Source organism: Bos taurus, unplaced genomic scaffold (assembly GCF_002263795.3).
Source record: "Bos taurus isolate L1 Dominette 01449 registration number 42190680 breed Hereford unplaced genomic scaffold, ARS-UCD2.0 Leftover_ScbfJmS_713, whole genome shotgun sequence".
NCBI classification, from domain to species: Eukaryota; Metazoa; Chordata; class Mammalia; order Artiodactyla; family Bovidae; genus Bos; species Bos taurus.
This window is the reverse complement of record NW_020192012.1, coordinates 280,289-299,976: the sequence shown is the minus strand read 5'-3', so window position 1 is coordinate 299,976 and position 19,688 is coordinate 280,289. Positions and strand designations below refer to the sequence as shown.

General features: G+C 39.2%; 1 protein-coding gene across 2 annotated transcripts in view; it reads right to left on the bottom strand.

Annotated features, from left to right (window-relative positions):
- Positions 1–3,237: 3,237 nt before the first annotated feature.
- The window catches only part of LOC509854 (ATP-binding cassette sub-family C member 4-like), a 168,448-nt gene continuing 151,997 nt past the window's right edge, over positions 3,238–19,688 (bottom strand). For both annotated transcript variants that reach the window (XM_010810928.4, XM_059884490.1), the window contains exons 29-30: positions 19,344–19,449; positions 3,238–9,856 (exon numbers count right to left, since the gene is read on the bottom strand). In XM_010810928.4, coding sequence (XP_010809230.1) covers positions 9,632–9,856; positions 19,344–19,449 — 331 coding nt within the window. In that variant the 3' untranslated portion in view covers positions 3,238–9,631. The remainder of the gene's footprint in view (positions 9,857–19,343; positions 19,450–19,688) is intronic.

The following is a 19,688-nucleotide window of genomic DNA, read 5'->3' as shown; positions in this document are numbered from 1 at the left end:
TTGTAGAAACAAGGACTTTTTGTGTGAATGTGGTTACCTTTGGTTTAAAATCCACAATCTAATGTTGTCTGAACAAAGTGAAATTAAGTTTTTTATTAATAACAAAAGAAAATGATTATTTAATATGAAAGTGTCATTTTATAGCCTATAAAAAGATTGAATATTAGCAGTTCCACATGGTTCAATCTAATAGAAAAAATCCATTCGCATTTGAAATTTAGAAAACATTATACTTATGCATAACCCGTAGATAAAAGATATAGTTAATGAATTAAATTAATAATTAGAAAACACATAATACTTTGACTATTGTTTGGTAGTATCAAAACTTGTAGGTTGCAGCTAAAGTGATCTCAGAAAAAAAAAATGTTAGCTTCATATACTTATATTAGAATAATAATGACATTATTAATGTTTCCAATTTAAGAATTTAGAGAAAAAAATCTCAAAGGAAAAATTGCAGGAAAGAAAAAAACATGTGAATTATTAGAGAAAACAAAAGATAGCGATGCACGATACTGGATGCTTGGGGCTAGTGCACTGGGACGACCCAGAGGGATGGTATGGGGAGGGAGGAGGGAGGAGGGTTCAGGATGGGGAACACATGTATACCTGTGACAGATTCATTTTGATATTTGGCAAAACTAATACAATTATGTAAAGTTTAAAAATAAAATAAAATTAGAAAAAAAAAGAAAAAAAAAAAAGATAGCCTCAATAAAACAAAAAGTTGATTCTTTGCAAGTGGGAAAAGTTATGCAAGATTATTAATAAAGAAGCAAAAGCTTAAAAAAATTAAAAAGCCAAAAGAACACAGAGATGCTGCAGAGATTAAGCATATAAGATACTATGAATACATTTATGCCAGTCAAGCTCAAAACTCACAGGAAACAGATCCACTTCTAGAAAAATGAAACGTACCAGAATGATTCTGCAGAAATAACACACTTTACCAAAAGGTAAAATGGTTGCACAACCTTGTAAACATAATTAATGCCACTCAATTGTATGATTAAAAATGGTTATATGGCAAATTTTGTTATATATGTTTTACCACATTTTTTTAATATAAAAAAATTTAAATCCTGTATCTAGAAGACAGTCTAGCACACGTTTGTCCTTCATGAGCAAATCCCAGGAAGGTTTCCTACTTTGAGAAAGCATATTTTCTCTTTCTTCTCTTTTAGAGGGCTTCCCCAGTGGCTCAGTGGTAAAGAATCTGCCTGCAATGCAGGGGACACAGGAGATGAACATAAAATATTGTCCTATATTTTAACCATTTTTTTTTTTTTGGAGGGCAACACCTCTCTTTCCTATAATGTCATTTTAACTACATGTATTGTATGTTTTTCCTATTAGTTATCTCTAGTATTTTTTAATTTAAATTTATTTATTTTAATTAGAGGCTAATTACTTTACAATATTGTATTGGTTTTGCCATACATCAACATGAATCCGCCAGGGGTGTACATGTGATCCCAATCCTGAATTCCCCTCTCACCTCCCTCCCCACACCCTAGTATTTTAACCAGAGATCTTTGAGTGGGAAAATGGATCATAATGTTAAAGGAAATAGTGACACAAAACAGCAACTTCACACTGTCTTCAAGTAAACAGAAGCCCTGACATAATTGAAAAGTAATATGTAATTCTGGAAATAGTAAAAAAAAAAAAATGTGTGGCAACTTTCTCTCAAATCTTAGAAAATGAGTTTGGCTCTGGAGTCTCTCAAGACACAAAGCCTGGGATACAGGTTTATTGGTAGCCTGCACTCTGATTTGGATAAGAAAGAAAATACTGTAATATGTAAATAAAGATAATAAATCCTTTTGCAAAAGCTTGATATCACTGAGTGAAGGTGGAGGAAAAAAATTATAGAAAAAAATAAACATCTTGTGATATGTAAATATTGGTTGCTAATGCAAAAAAGTACCATATAATTTATGCAGTGCAAAAACCTATTGGAAAAATGCCTTTGGAATAGACATGAACTCATGGTAGAATCACAGAGTTGACTCAAAAATTGTTAAGGCTGAGGGCTGTCCACTGGACATTCATTACATTGATAAAACCACATGATCACTGTGAGTGATATCTGGCTATTTCCTTCAAAATGCAACTGGAGGTGGGAAAAGACAAAAACAAAATGTTTAAGAGTTATAAAGTCCTTCTCCTAAGGCAACACATTTCTAGGTCCACTTTTTCATTTGAAGCAAATCATATTACTACTGGAGACACAATTTTAAAACGGGTATATTTATTCTATGGAGGAAGTAGCCCCATTAGAACCCTCAGTGGGGCTGAACTTAATGCCAAACAACCTGTAGATCCACTAGACTTCTGATCATTCTGTTACATTTTACTAATTCAAAGCCTGGAGATAAACACAGGGTGACAAAGAGGCTGGGAAATCTATTATTACTGTCTGCCCAAAGGTTTCTCATTTGTACACATAATATAAGCACAACAAATTTGGATGTTAATATCAGGTTGTAATCCCCATGTTTTAAAAACTGTGCTTAACAAGTATTGAAAATAAGGAGTAGGAAATGGAGAAAGTGTAACACTATGTAGACGTTAAAAGGAATGAGACAACTATATGAATTGATGTAATCTGAGATATAATATTAGCTGAAAAAAAGGAAAGAATAGCTATCATCTATTATTAAAAACAGGAAGACCACATGTGTTCACAAGTTCTTCCTGATGCACAGAACAGTCAACAAGACAGTCAACAGTGGTGCTGAAGCTCCACCTGGGGAGGAGCTGTGTAATGATAGGAGTGAAGGGTGATTTACTTTCTGTTCATAAATTCTTAAAAAGTATTTTTAAAAGATTTTAAATTTTGTAACAGTATATGTATCATTTGTTTCAAAACTTATTATTAAAAATACCTTATAATCATTTGCAGCAGCAGTCCCCAACCTTTTTGGCACCGAGGACCCAGTTTCATGGAAGACAAGTTGTCAACAGACAGGACAGGGGTGGGAGGGGAGGAGGTTGAGGTGTAATGTGAGTGATAGAGGGAGCAGCAGATGAAGCTTTGTTCACCAGCCCACCACTCACCTCCTGTTGTGTGGCCCAGTTCCTAACAGCCCATGGAGTGGTACAAGTCTTTGGTCCACTGGTTGGGATCCATGATTTAGAGTCTCTGAAGCTACTTAGAAGAACTATAGGGATATTTGTTTTATTGTTGGGAGGCAAGGCTTCTGACTACAGCCTTTTTAAAAAAAATGACCCTTTTAAATTTTTTTTAATTGAAGGATAATTGCTTTACAGAATAGTATTGGTTTCTACCAAACATCAACATGAATGAGCCTTAGGGATACATATGTCCCCTCCTTCTTGAAACTCCCTCCCACCTCCCTTATCATCCCGCCCTTCTAGATTGTTACAGAGCCCAGGTTTGAGTTCCCAGTATCATACAGCAAACTCCCACTGCCTATCTATTTTACAATCAGTAATGTAAGTTTCCATGTTACTCTCTCCATACATCCCACCCTCTCCTTCCTGCCCCCATCCCACCAGGTCCACAGGTCTGTTCTCTACGTCTATGTCTCCATTGCTGCCCTGCAAATAATCCCATCAGTAGCATCTTTCTAGATTCCATATATACACATTGGTATATGATAATTTTCTCTTTCTGACTTACTTCACTCTGTATAATAGGCTCTAGGTTCATAATAACCTCGTTAGAACTGACTCAAATGTGTTCATTTTTATGGCTGAGTGATATTCCACTGTGTGTACATACCACCGCTTCTTTATCCATTCATCTGTCGATGGACATCTAGGTTGCTTCCATGTTCTAGCTATTGCAAATAGTGCTGCTACAACATTAGGGTACATATGTCTTTTTCAATTTTTGTTTCCTCATAATATATGCCTAGTAGTGGAATTTCTAGGTCATATGGTTGTTTCATTCATAGGTTTTAAATGAATCCCCATACTGTCTTCCATAGTGGCTGCATCAACTTACATTCCCACCAATAGTAAAAGAGGGTTCCCTTGTCTCAACACCCTCTCCAGCATTTAGTGTTTATAGACTTTTTGATGATGGCCATTCTGATGGGTGTGAGGTGATATCTCACTGTGGTTTGATTTGCATTTCTCTAATAATGAGCAATGAAAGGCAATGCCAAAGAATGCTCAAACTACTGCACAGTTACACTCATTTCACACGCTAGTAAAGTAATGCTCAAAATTCTCCAAGCCAGGCTTCAGCAATATGTGAACCGTGAACTTCCAGATGTTCAAGCTGGTTTTAGAAAAGGCAGAGGAACCAGAGATCAAATTGCCAAAAAATGCTGGATCATCGAAAAAGCAAGAGAGTTCCAGAAAAAAAAAAACAAAAACATCTATTTCTGCTTTATTAAGCCTTTGACTGTGTGGATCACAATAAACTATGGAAAATTCTGAAAGAGAAGGGCATACCAGACCACCTGACCTGCCTCTTGATAAACCTATATGCAGGTCAGAAAGCAACAGTTAGAACTAGATATGGAACAACAGACTGGCTCCAAATAGGAAAAGGAGTATGGCAAGACTGTGTACTGTCACCCTGCTTATTTAACTTATATGCAGAGAACATCATGAGAAATGCTGGGCTGGAAGAAGCACAGGCTGGGATCAAGATTGCCGGGAGAAATATCAATAACCTCAGATATACAGATGACACCACCCTTATGGCAGAAAGTGAAGAGGAACTAAAAAGCTTCTTGATGAAAGTGAAAGTGGAGAGGGAAAAAGTTGGCTTAAAGCTCAACATTCAGAAAATGAAGATCATGGCATTTGGTCCCATCACTTCATGGGAAATAGATGGGCAAACAGTAGAAACAGTGTCAGACTTTATTTTTCTGGGCTCCAAAATCACTGCAGATGGTGATGGCAGCCATGAAATTAAAAGACACTTACTCCTTGGAAGAAAAGTTATAACCAACCTAAATAGCATATTCAAAAGCAGAGATATTACTTTGCCAATAAAGGTCCATCTAGTCAAGGCTATGGTTTTTACAGTGGTCATGTATGGATGTGAGAGTTGGACTGTGAAGAAAGCTGAGCGGCAAAGAATTGATGCTTTTGAACTGTGGTGTTGGAGAAGACTCTTGAGAGTCCCTTGGACTGCAAGGAGATCCAACCAGTCCATTCTGAAGGACATCAGCCCTAGGATTTCTTTGGAAGGAACGATGCTAAAGCTAAAGCTCCAGTACTTTGGCCACCTCATGGGAAGAGTGGACTAATTGGAAAAGACTCTGATGCTGGGATGGATTGGGGACAGGAGGAAAAGGGGATGACAGAGGATGAGATGGCTGAATGGCATCACCAATTTGATGGACGTGAGTTTGATTGAACTCCGGGAGATGGTGATGGACAGGGAGGCCTGGCATGCTGTGATTCATGGGGTTGCAAAGAATTTGATGTGACTGAGCGACTGAACTGAACTGAACTAAACAATGAGCGATGGTGAGCATCTTTTCCTGTGTTTGTTAAACATCTGAATGTCTTATTTGGATAAATATATGCTTATGTCTTTTTCCCACTTTTTGATTGGGTTGTTTGTTTTTCTGGAACTGACTTGCATGGAAATGTGGTAGTGTTAGCATCTCAGTCATGTCCGACTCTTTGCGACCCCATGGACTGTAGCCCACTAGGCTCCTCTGTCCAAGGGAATCTCCATGCAAGAATACTGAAGTGGGTTGTCATTTCCTACTACAGAAGATCTTCCTGACCCAGAGATTGAACCTGGGTCTTTCACATTGCAGGGTTCTCCCTCATTGCAGGCAGATTCTTCACTGACTGAGTCACTAGGGAAACCTTGCATGGGAAGCTTGCATATTTTGGAAATTAATCCTTTGTCAGTTGTTTCATTTGCTATTATTTTCTCCCATTCTGCTGGTTGGAAAAATGATCTCACTTTTATACTGTAAAACACTCTATAGTCCCAAAGCATTTAAACATCTGCTCTCTCATCTGATCCCTGTAATGAGTGTGAAGAAACTGGCAGAGCTGTAATCCCTGCTCTACACACAGGTGAGGACCTGAGGCTCAGAGGCCTTGGGGGACATAAGGCCACATGAATGCTAAATGCCTCCTACATAGATTTGAACTGGCCCAGGCGCCTAGAGCTAGGATATTAGGATTTTGTAGCTTCTGGGCTGTATTAAGTGACTTCATGAATAGACTAAATAATGCTTTTGTTACACACCAGGAGCAAAGAAACTTCAAAAAACTTCAACCAGGTCTGCTTCATCACAGAACAGAATGAATGATAGGCATTTATTCTTTTTTTGAGTTGAATTGTGTCCCCTCCAATTTTACATGTTGAAGTCCTAAACCTGCCAGTACCTCAGAATGTGACTGCATTTGGAGACAGGCTCTTTAAAGAGGCAAAACATTTCAAATGAAGTCAAACAGGTGGGTCCTGATCTAATAGACTGGAGTTCTTACAAGAAGAGAAGATCAGGACATAGGTACAAACAGACAGAAGGCCCTGTGACGACACAGAGGGAAGATGGCATCTCCAAGCCAAGGAGAGAAACTTCAGAGGAAACCAATCCTACTGACACCTTGACCTCAGACGTCCATCCTCCAGGGCTGTCAGAAAATAAATTTCTGTTGTTTAAGTCGTCTACTCTGTGGTACTTTGTATGGCAGTCCTAGCAAACTAATGCCCCTTCAGCTTTGTGTTTCTGAAAGGTAATCTCTCTGTTATTTCATGGATCATCTAAAAGGGTCATTTAGACAGTGATTCAGAGCCCCTGAACTACGTATTTTTAAAAAAATGTGACTTGGAAGCACCTTTTGTCAGCTGTTGAGTTTTGTTTTCAGATCAATGAATTCTGTTCTATTAGAGTGAAAATTTTGTTGACTTAGGCTAATGCTCCTGCTGTTATAGCTCTGAACAATGCATGGGTATCTGATGGTTGCACATTCAAAAACCTGATAATCTGACAGCTTACCTAAGAGGATGCAGAGTATGCAGAAATAATGTCACGAAGATGTTCAACTGGGATGAGGATCAAGAAATGGACTGCAACTCAAGAGTGAGGTCCTGCCACTCTATGAACTTGGATGATGGCCCCATCTTGGCTACCACGTGAAAGAAGCAGTGTTCTCAGAATTGACACAGAACACAGTACATAGGGTGGCCCTCAGCCTCCCCTAGAAATTACCCCTCTGTGCTCCCTGGAACAGCTTTATGACCTTAGGTGAGCCCTGGACCCACTGTCCCCATCCATGATATGGATAAAAATGGACCATCATGAGATAACATGAAATCATACATGTGAGAACAATGTAAAATAAATTGAGAAGAACTACACAAATGTAACTTACCCTGAATATTGTTAGAGTAGCTGCAGGATTACTATACCAGGAAGCACAAGATTTCTAATTATATGACCCATGTCTGCTTTTATATGTATGTTACACTTGATTTAAAACATTTACTGAAAGAAAATATTTCTAATTCTGTATCTGCTGCAAACTAACTTAACACCAATTATATACATAGGGCCACCTTCCTTCTAACAGGCCTCAGTTTAATCACCTGTAAAATGAGGTTGTTGAAACCTATTATCTTATGTTATCTGTACCTATCAGAAGTTCTGTGATCTACTTCTCATTACTCAATGTCTTGATAATACATAATGATAACACAGTGTTTAAATGAAGACTTTGACATAGGTGGATACATCTCTTTCTGATGTGAAATGCCTAAGGTGGAAAAACCAAAAGGATTTGGCAGATTCCTGGTTGTTTTGTGATTTTGTCACACAGAAAATGACAAATGCTTATCAAGTCTTCGATGACTGGCAGACACTCAAATTAATGAAAGTGCTCTGTGAATTTCAGGCATTAAAAAAATATATAGGGTGATAAATGGCTCAGATGGTAAAGAATTTATCCTCAGTGTGGGAGACTGGAGTTCGATCCCTGGGTTGGTAAGATTCCCCAGAGAAGGGAATGGCAACCCCCTTCAGTGTTCTTCCAGGAAAATTCCATGGACAGAGGAGACTGGCAAGCTACAGACAATGGTGTTGCAGAGTTAAACATGATTTGACGACTAACACACACACTCTATGCTGCTGCTGCTGCTGCTGAGTCGCTTCAGTCGTGTCCGACTCTGTGCAACCCCATAGACGGCAGCCCACCAAGCTCCCTCTCCGTGAGATTCTCCAGGCAAGAATACTGGAGTGGGTTGCCATTTCCTTCTCCAATGCATGAAAGTGAAAAGTGAAAGTGAAATCGCTCAGTCGAGCCCGACTCTTAGCAATGCCATGGACTGCAGCCTACCAGGCTCCTCTGTCCATGGGATTTTACAGGCAAGAGTATTAGAGTGGGTTGCCATTGTCTTGTCCGCACACACTCTATACTTGCATACAATATAAGTACTTTGGGAATATTCAGAACACAGACCTCCTTGTCCCTAAACCTAAGTATGAACTCTAACTCTGCCATCTCTTCAGCCAGCTCTACAACCCAGGAAGTCTCCTACACTATAAGCATTGGACGGTACTGCTCTGCATTTCCTCATTTCTAAGGAGGGCTGAGATAAGACAGTGATGAACTAAGACCACATTTTAGATAAATCTTTCATATAGTAGTACTTAAGATACTGGGGCATGTTTTCTTTAAGACATTTAAAATATTACACTAGTAATCTTATTCAACTTACAAGTGAAAATCTGGGAAATGCACAAAAGTATGAAGAATAGAAAATATACCCATAATTTAATACTCAAAGATAAATTTTCTACGGGGAAACCTCACCACAGGCAGCTGGAAGCCTCATCCCACCCTAAAGCACTCATGTCAAAGGTTAAGAAGACCTGGCCTTCCTTCCCTTCATCTTCCCATCAACCCTATTCCCACTCCCACCTTCTTCCAGAAAAACTTACAGATGGCTGAATGACAATGGCTAAGTCTCCTAAACTAGACCTCAGTTACCATCTCACCTTTGTTTGGAAGATGTCACATGACCTGAATGTTACCCATCGAGCCCCTTCCTCAAACCATGCACAGAGCTTAGTGCTTCACACACCTCATCTCTGAGAAAGTGCTCTGTAAACCTTCAAGCACAATTCAGACTACAGTGTGATGGTATTGTGAGTTCTTGATTTGTCCTGATGACAATTTCATTTTCTAGAAGGTAGAGGAAGCCTGGGGGTGGTGAGTGGCAAATACACCTAAGTCCAAACAACAAAGAATTAGGGAGAAGCTGACAGTTTCATGTAGAAGTTTTCTTCACAGATTAGAAAACAGAAGAGACCTACACCTTTCCCTGGAAGATCTTCCTAGAATCAAAATATTTCAAAAATTATCCCCTGAACTCTCAAATTTCCTGGATATTCCTTGGCAGAACTTGCATCACAAATATGCTGAGCACCAATCAGAATGAATGTAAAGGGTTTGCAAAATGAAAGTGTTCTGTGCTGTATAAGAATCTGAACCCAGAGTCCAGAAGTGTTGAAGTCCAATCTGAAATTTCTATCACAGGCACATGTGTGTGCACACAGAAGGGTGCACATATGGTGACCCCACCCCCACCACTGCTGCATATTCTCAGCAGACCTGCCCTTAACCTGCCATGTTTTGTTAAGACCTACTCAAGAAGCTTAGTCTCTGGAGGCTATTTAGGCCACAGAGTGCTTTTTATCAGATCCCATATAGAGATCTTGTCAAATAACCCAGAGACAAATTTTAAAAAAAACTCCCTGTCCTGTTTTTCTCTTTCAGGGAGGACAGCTACTTCATCCTTGCCCAGTTGTTGCATCATTTTGTAACATAGACTGTTTCTGTTCTGCAGCAAGTCATTTGGCTGACCAGTTTCTTTCAATCTCCCTGAATCCAAAACCTGTAAATAGCAAAAAGAAACCCATTAGTACATAATATCTCCGAGTAACATATTATAACTCAGAAAATATTTCAAAAAGTGGAAGGACAGGGAAACAGAGAGAATCTATTTGTGTGTTAGGGCTGGCTGATGTTTTAATAGTTTGATTAATTTGTTTTACTAGGCAGAAAAAGGCCTAATCTGACCTTCTAATATTATAACGTTATTGGAAAGAAAGAAAGTATAAGCTTTATACTATGAATACTAGTACTCAGTCCATTCTATAGGAGATCAGTCCTGGGTGTTCTTTGGAAGGATTGATGCTGAAGCTGAAACTCCACTACTTTTGGCCGCCTCATGCAAAGAGGTGACTCATTGGAAAAGACTCTGATGCTGGAGGGATTAGGGGTAGGAGGAGAAGGGGACAACAGAGAATGAGATAGCTGGATGGCATCACCTACTCGATGGACGTGACTTTGAGTGAACTCCAGGAGTTGGTGATGGACAGGGAGGCGGGGGTGCTGCAATTCATGGGGTCACAAAGAGTCAGACCATTCAGGTACGACCTAAATAAAATCCCTTATGATTACACAGTGGAAGTGAGAAATAGACTTAAGGGCCTAGATCTGATAGATAGAGTGCCTGATGAACTATAGAATGAGGTTCGTGACATTGTACAGGAGACAGGGATCAAGACCATCCCCATGGAAAAGAAATTCAAAAAAGCAAAATGGCTGTGTGGGGAGGCCTTACAAATAGCTGTGAAAAGAAGAGAAGTGAAAAGCAAAGGAGAAAAGGAAAGATATAAACATCTGAATGCAGAGTTCCAAAGAATAGCAAGAAGAGATAAGAAAGCCTTCTTCAGTGATCAATGCAAAGAAATAGAGGAAAACAACAGAATGGGAAAGACTAGGGATCTCTTCAAGAACATCAGAGATACCAAGGGAATATTTCATGCAAAGATAGGCTCGATAAAGGACAGAAATGGTATGGACCTAACAGAAGTAGAAGATATTAAGAAGAGATGGCAAGAATACACAGAAGAACTGTACAAAAAAGATCTTCATGACCCAGATAATCACGATGGTGTGATCATGACCTAGAGCCAGACATCCTGGAATGTGAAGTCAAGTGGGCCTTAGAAAGCATCACTACGAACAAAGCTAGTGGAGGTGATGGAATTCCAGTAGAGCTAGTCCAAATCCTGAAAGATGATGCTGTGAAAGTGCTGCACTCAATATGCCAGCAAATTTGGAAAACTGAGCAGTGGCCACAGGACTGGAAAAGGTCAGTTTTCATTCCAATCCCAAAGAAAGGCAATGTCAAAGAATGCTCAAACTACCATACAATTGCACTCATCTCACACGCTAGTAAAGTAATGCTCAGAATTCTCCAAGCCAGGCTTCAGCAATATGTGAACCGTGAACTTCCTGATGTTCAAGCTGGTTTTAGAAAAAGCAGAGGAACGAGAGATCAAATTGCCAACATTTGCTGGATAATGGAAAAAGGAAGAGAGTTCCAGAAAAGCATCTATTTCTGCTTTATTGACTATGCCAAAGCCTTTGACGGTGTGGATCACAATAAACTATGGAAAATTCTGAAAGAGATGGGAATACCAGACCACCTGATCTGCCTCTTGAGAAATTTGTATGCAGGTCAGGAAGCAACAGTTAGAACTGGACATGGAACAACAGACTGGTTCCAAATAGGAAAAGGAGTTCTTCAAGGTTGTATATTGTCACCATTCTTATTTAACTTATATGCATAATACATCATGAGAAACGCTGGGCTGGAAGAAACACAAGCTGGAATTAAGTTTGCCGGGAGAAATATCAATAACCTCAGATATACAGATGACACCACCCTTATGGCAGAAAGTGAAGAGGAACTAAAAAGCCTCTTGATGAAAGTGAAAGTGGAGAGGGAAAAAGTTGGCTCAAAGCTCAACATTCAGAAAACGAAGATCATGGCATCTGGTCCCATCACTTCATGGGAAATAGATGGGCAAACAGTGGAAACAGTGTCAGACTTTATATTTCTGGGCTCCAAAATCACTACAGATCGTGACTTCAGCCATGAAATTAAAAGACGCTTACTCCTTGGAAGGAAAGTTATGACCAACCTAGACAGCATATTCAAAAGCAGAGACATTACTTTGCCAACCAAGGTTCGTCTAGTCAAGGCTATGGTTTTTCCTGTGGTCATGTATGAATGTGAGAGTTGGACTGTGAAGAGGGCTGAGTGCTTAAGAATTGATGCTTTTGAACTGTGGTGTTGGAGAAGACTCTTGAGAGTCCCTTGGACTGCAAGGAGATCCAACCAGTCCATTCTGAAGGAGATCAGCCCTGGGATTTCTTTGGAAGGAATGATGCTAAAGCTGAAACTCCAGTACTTTGGCCACGTCATGCGAAGAGTTGATTCATTGGAAAAGACTCAGATGCTGGGAGGGATTGGGGGCAGGAGGAGAAGGAGACAATAGAGGATGAGATGGCTGGATGGCATCACTGACTTGATGGCATGAGTCTCAGTGAACTCTGGGAGTTGGTGATGGACAGGGAGGCCTGGCGTGCTGTGATTCATGGGGTCACAAAGAGTCAGACACAACTGAGTGACTGATCTGATCTGAAAGAGTTGGACACGACTGAGCGACTGAACTGAACTAGTAGTCCATAGCATCTTATTTTATGTTCAGGGCATTCGGGGTTGTTATCACTAGCACTTTTAGCGCTCTGACTCTGAGCTTTGAGGCAATTTGTACAGATACACAGAGTTGGCAAATATCTTAATTCAAGAAAATCAAACTCCATTTACCTAAAAAGTAGATTGGTGTCATACAAACCAAAGAGCAGTGCCCTGACAACAAATTAATGGTCTATTTGAGAATCTGAGCAGTATTTGGGGAAAAAAGTAAAGGCTTCCCAGGATTTCTTCAGGATCCTGGATTATGCCAGCTTCTAAGAGGAACATAATCCTTGTCCAAGGGATTGAGATGCTTCTTGAAGCTGGATGTGGTTGTAGTTTATTCTTCTAAGAGTGAAAAGCAGGCAAAAGGAGCTGGTACATAAGTAGCTTTGGCAAAACTGCTCTGCATAGAAAGAATCTCTAGAAATCCACTTTTCTCTTTGGATAAGACTAAAGAAGCAAGTAAGATATTGAGCTCCAAATTCCAGTGATCATGGCCTACAGAGCACATGTGGCCAGCCCAACCTGAACTGCCTAGGACCTGAATCTGTTTCCACAAATTATCTTTCTTTCCTTGTTTCTCTTTCTTTTTTCAGCTGCTTTCCTTTCACCCTTTTTATTGCTCATTAATAAGTCTGCTAAATGCAAACTGAAAGGGAGAGGAAGGGGTCCTTCACTCTGCCTTTCTACTTATTAGTGGCTTTGGTTAATGGTTCTGGATGGGGAAAAAGTGTCTGAAACAATTGACCCAAGTGATACAATTATAAAAACAGTTCTGATGTTCAGTAGTATTTAATTCTTCATTTAGATAATATTAGAAATAAATGCATATTAAAGAGAATATGCTGGATGGGCTTCCCTGGTGGATCAGTGATAAAAGAATCTGCCTACTAATGCAGGAGTCTTGTGTTCCATCCCTGGTCCAGAAACCTAGCACATGCCACAGAGCAACTAAGCCCATGTACCTGTGGTAATTACAGAACCTGTGGTCTAGAGCCCAGGAGCCTCAGCTATTGAGCCTACATACCATGCTTCACAACAATAGAGCCCATGCAATGAGAAGTCTGCACATGGCAATGAAGAGTAGCCCCTGTAATTACAGAACCTGTGGTCTAGAGCCCAGGAGCCTCAGCTATTGAGCCTACATACCATGCTTCACAACAAGAGAGCCCATGCTTCACAACAATAGAGCCCATGCAATGAGAAGTCTGCACATGGCAATGAAGAGTAGCCCCTACTTGCTGCAACTAGAGAAAAGTCTATGTAGCAAAGAAGACACAGCACATCCTAAAATAAATAAATAAAAGTTTTTGTTTTTTTTTTTTAAGAACAGAATATGCAGGAACTCTAAACAACACAAAGGTTGTTTTTCAACATATAGGTACTACAGTAAATTTAATCCTTTGCATTTAATTGGAAACATTTATTAGTCTCATAAATGCCATTTTCTTGTTAATCATTTGTTTACTACTGTGAATCACTGCTAAGGGCAGCTTTCTCAAAATAATCCGAGAATAATTGAATCTGTTCCATCCACTTAATGGGCTTCCAAGGTAACTCAGTGGGTAAAGAATCTGCCTGCAGTGAAGGAGACACAAAGACACGGGTTCTATCCTTGGGTTTGGAGGATCCCCTGGAGAAGGGCATGGCAATCCATTCTAGTATTCTTGCCTGGAAAATCATATAGACAGTGGAGTCTGGTGGACTACAGTCCATGGGATCATAAAGAGTCAGATATGACTGAGCAGCTTTCACTTTCACATCTGCATAATAATTTAAATATTTGGTGAAAGTTGCTCAATCATGACTGACTCTTTATGACCCCATGGGACTATAGTCCACCAGGCTCCTCTGTCCATGGAATTCTCCAGGTAAGAATACTGGAGTGGGTAGCCATCTCCTTCTCCAGGGGATCTTCCTGACCCAGGGATTAAACTCAGGTCTCCTGCATTGCAGGTGGAATCTTTACTATCTGAGCCACCAGGGGAGCCCTGTAACTTGGCATGTCAATTTAGATGTCTCAAATGTGCAATTCTACTTAAGCATAGCATAACAGAACATAACTACCACTCCTGATGTTGAAGAAGAAAAACTGAAGTTTTAAAACACTGGTGTCCACACATCTATATCAATTAATCTATGAAACAGTACACAGGAATTGGAGAAAAGACAGTTTCTATGATAAATAGTACTGGGAAAGCTGAACACCTGAAAATATATGAAATTAGACATTCCCTCACATCATGCACAAAAATAAACTCAAAATGGCTTCAAGATCTAAAATAAGGCTGGGAACTACAAAACTAAATGAAAATACAGGCAAAAGACTCTGACATAAACCACAGCAATTTTTTTTTTTGATTAGTCTCCCAAAGCAAAATAAATAAAAGCAAAAACAAATGGAACCTAATCAAACTTAAAAGCCAAGGCTCACATAGGGGCTACAAGAGCTGAGATGGGACACAGACTGAAGAAAGGCCAGAAATAGAATTTTACCAACTTAGCTTTTACATTTACTGGTTTGGTCAAAGACTTTAGATATTTCAGAACAAATAAACATAAAGCAAATCCAAATTCTCATTATGTACAGGAAAATAGGTATAATTTTGGATTTTTAACCTCCCTTATAAGAAAAAGCTCCTACAATCTCCCGTTAGGTCCCCAACTCTTCTCGTAACCCAAGATAAACTATTAACTAAACCATATATTCAAGTTGGTATGATAACAATCCCCAAACCCTAGGATCTCTCCAGGAACCCCAACCCTGAACTGCTTATCAAGCTCTAGTAGGTTAAGTAAAAATACATTATGTCGGATGAGTAAGTCAGTTACATAAGCTCAATGAAGATGTGTTTATGAAGCCTGTTTATGTGCAGATATTCCAGACATTATGTCCTAGACGTATTCCATAATATGGAATTCCATAATATGGACATTCCATATTATGTCCTAGACATAAAAATGAAATGGACCCACTGCAAGATACTTTGATCCATTTTCACTGGCAGGATGTCATCAGCAATAAAGAAGAATTCAGGGAGAGGTGGGTCAGTGCACCAAGAGGTGGTGGTGCCCAGGAGAGGATGGAGGAGAAGCCTGATAAGAAAGATTCTGGGAAATGATGACAACAGAGAGAGATCCCAGTGCACAACAAGTAGAGAGGGGAGGGGAAGGTATGAGTGTCAGATCTGTCTCTGATTGACAGGTGATGATACGGGACAGCTGTCCAACCCTGGAAGGTGATTTCTCATTGGTAAAATGGGTGCCTGTGATTTTCAGTGATTGGACAATGTGGCGAGTATTAACTCAAAATCCTGTCTTAGGTCTTGAAACAATAAATCATTCTTCTCACTGGGAAAGGATAAAGGCTGGATCAGGGAGACCTCCACAGCTACTCTCCCAAAGCCGCTGCCTTAGCACACAAGCGCCACATCCCCATAAAGTATTTCTTCTCCCCAACTGTACTTTCTACCTCAGTGTTAGTAATATTTCCTCTGAAAACTTGAATGAAATCTTTTGGTGTGTTTTAGAAGGAGCTTTTCTCTTTTCAAATGTTCTAATTAGGAGAAGGCAATCGCACTCCACTCCAGTACTCTTGCCTGGAAAATCCCATGGTCGGAGGAGCCTGGTGGGCTGCAGTTCATGGGGTCGCAAAGAGTTGGACATGACTGAGCGACTTCACTTTCACTTTTCACTTTCATGCCTTGGAGAAGGAAATGGCAACCCACTCCAGTGTGCTTTCTGGAGAATGCCAGGGACGGGGGGAGCCTGGTGGGCTGCCGTCTATGGGGTCACACAGAGTCGGACACTACTGAAGTGACTTAGCAGTAGCAGGTTTATAAAAGAAAAGTTCCACGAAGGTAAAAAGTAGAATCTAAGTAAAACTCTAGTTAGGTATGAGCTGTCTTATGCTTTTCAGATGGGTATGTTATGACCATTTCTGGTTTTCACTTCTGTGGGAAAAATTCTAAGAAGAGGTTTGAGATGATGAAGAAATAAGGAATATAAAACCGTAAGATGGCCTATAAACAGAAGAGGTGGGATATGAGTTTCTCAGCTCTGCTTTCGGTTCTTCATCATTCATTTCCAGAGAATTTTCTGAGGACAGTGAAAGTGTTGACCACAGACAACAACATTGTTAGAGGAACTGCAGATTATCACATGCTTCCTTTGTTCACACCAACAGGAGGATTCGGGTGATATGAAGGTGGCAGTTTGCAGGGACTGGAAGCAAGAGCTGGGCTGTTGGCTGCAGATAAAGCAGGTCACAAGCACCCAGCTACTCTAAAAAACTACAGAAAGAACTCTGTACTGTAGAGACAGTGGTGAGTCTTAGGATAAAGAGCATTTCTAATTTGTCTGTCTTGCTCCACTGTTTTGTGGCAACAGAGAAAGTAAGGAAGATTATATTAACTGTCATTATGACTCCATCATGTTTAATAAACTTAATATTGAAAGAACTTCTTGTGAAATAGAATTCTAAGCCTGACACATGAATGGTGCTTAATGAACCAAAGCGGGGTAAATCCCTTTGGAGAGATAACACATAAACAAAGCTATTAATTAGGTTACAATTGTTTCCCAACAAGCCCTTTCTCTTATTTACTTACAGTGAACAAAACCATATCCATCTAATCATTTCAAGATTTTTGATAAAAGTGACAATTTGGAAAATATATAGATGTCTAAGTTTGAGATTAATTATCCTCTATCCCTATGATGAAATTTTAGGCAGATTTAAGAACTGAGCTGTGGAAAATTAATAAATGACATGGGGAATTTTAAGAATACATATAAATTCTGATAATGAAATATTCTGTTTTGCAGAATAAAACAAATTATTAAACTGGCTCTAATGTTATCCAAATGATTTTATAGCACTAAATAACTGCTACTTTCTGGTAGTGGGCATTTTGTAATCTTTCCTTTATGAGATTTTCTTTTATTTTCATATTTTTACCTTGCACATTTATTGCCATTTTATAACAAAAAAATATTTTTATGGATTAGATTCAATTAAAAATAGAATTAAAAAAAAACACACTTCTTTGTGCAGAAGTACTCATGTGCAACAAAATGTAATTATTACACTTAATCACTTGCAATGATAGGACTTTATGGTGACAACACCACTGGTTATGCTCTTCATCAGCATTTGTCACTTCCCCAGCTACTCCTTGAGGCCAGTCACCTGCCCTCTGGAGCATTAGGCTTTGAAGCAAATTGACTCATCTTTATGTCCACTTTAAAGCTTTCAGAATAGACAGTCACCTGTTTTCCAGAAAGGAAAGAGGTACAGTCATCCCTCAGTGTGGGTACAGTTCCAGAACACCAGAATGAAGTGAACACGGCAGTAAAGTGAGTCATATGAACGTTCTGATTTCCCAGAACATACAGAAGTTATGTTTACATGACACTGGCCTATCAAGTGTGCAATAGCATTGTGTCTGAGAAAACAATGTACAGACCTTAACCTAAAAACAATGCAATGGTTAAAAAAAAAATACTAACCAACAGAGAAGACTTCAGCAAGTCATAGCAGTAACATTGATGTTACAGATCACCAGAGCAACTATAACAATTGTGAAAAACTTTGACATGTAGTGAGAATTATCAAAACGTGAGACAGAGACATGGAATGATCAAATACTGTTTGAAAAATGGTTCCCATAGACTTGTTCAATGCAGGGTTATGATAAGTTCTCAATTTATAAAAATGCAGTATCAGGGAAGTGCAATAAAACATGGTATGTATATTTCTAAAGCAAAAATTATAAATAAGTTTCAAATTGGGTAAGGAGTACGTCAAGGCTGTATATTGTCACTCTGCTTATTTAACGTATATGCAGAGTACATCATGTGAAATGTCAGGCTGGATGAAGCTCAATCTGGAATCAAGATTGCCAGTAGAAATATCAATAACGTCAGATATGCAGATGACACCACCCTCATGGAAGAAAGCAAAGAGGAACTAAAGAGCCTCTTGAAGGTGAAAGAGGAGAGTGAAAAAGGCTGGCTTAAAACTTAACATTAAAAAGATGAAGATCATGACACCTGGTCCCATCACTTCATGGCAAACAGATGGGGAAACAATGGAAACAGTGTCAGACTTTTGTTTCTTGGTTTCCAAAATCACTGGGGACAGTGACTGCAGCCATGAATTAAAAATATGCTTGCTCCTTGGAAGAAAAGCTATGACAAACCAAGACAGCATATTAAAAAGCTGAGACATTACTTTGCTGACAAAGGTCAGTCTAGTCAAAGCTATGTGGTTTTTCCAGTAGTCATGTATGGATGTGACAGTTGAATCATAAAGAAGGCTGAGTGCCAAAGAATTGATGCTTTCAAACTGTGGTGCTGGAGAAGACTCTTGAGAATCCCTTGGACTGAAAGAATATCAAACTAGTCAATCATAAAGGAAATCAACCCTGAATATCCACTGGAAGGACTGATGCTGAAGCTGAAGCTTCATTATTTTGGCTACCTGATGTGAAGAGATGACTCACTGGAAAAGATTCTGATGTTGGGAAAGATTAAAGGTAAGAGGATAAGGGGATGACAGGGGATGAGATGGTTGGATGGCATCAGGTACTCAACAGACATGAGTTTGAACAAACTGGGACATAGTTAAGGCCTGGTATGCTGAACTCCATGGGGTTGCAAATAGTCAGACATGACTGACCAACTAAACAACAAAAATTTTCAGGAAAGAGAGGAGAAACTAAGAGAAAATTACATTACTGGAGGTTCCTATCAAGTTTTACAAGGAAGGATCCATTGAAAAACTGAACATAAATGAAAACAACTAAAATGCTGAGGGTCTTACCATTATCCCTTGACAGTTAATAACACTGCTCAAACTGTGTGCGATGGTTAGCACAGTGCAGTGAGCAAATCTCTCACGAATTTTTGTTTGTATTAATTCATCAGTCCTAGAATCAAAGAAATTAGTCATGATATTTTTGCAATGTTTTTAAAAATCAATACCTTAACATATAATCTTGTGCCTAAAAAACTAAGTATAAAAAGTTTATTTAGAAATTTACCATTTTTCATAAAATGATAGAAAACAGTCTTCCCTCAAAACAGATTGAAACTATGAGCTGGATTTAGAAATCTAGCTCTCTTAGTATGCCTTATAACAACACCAACCCATATAACATGTCATGGT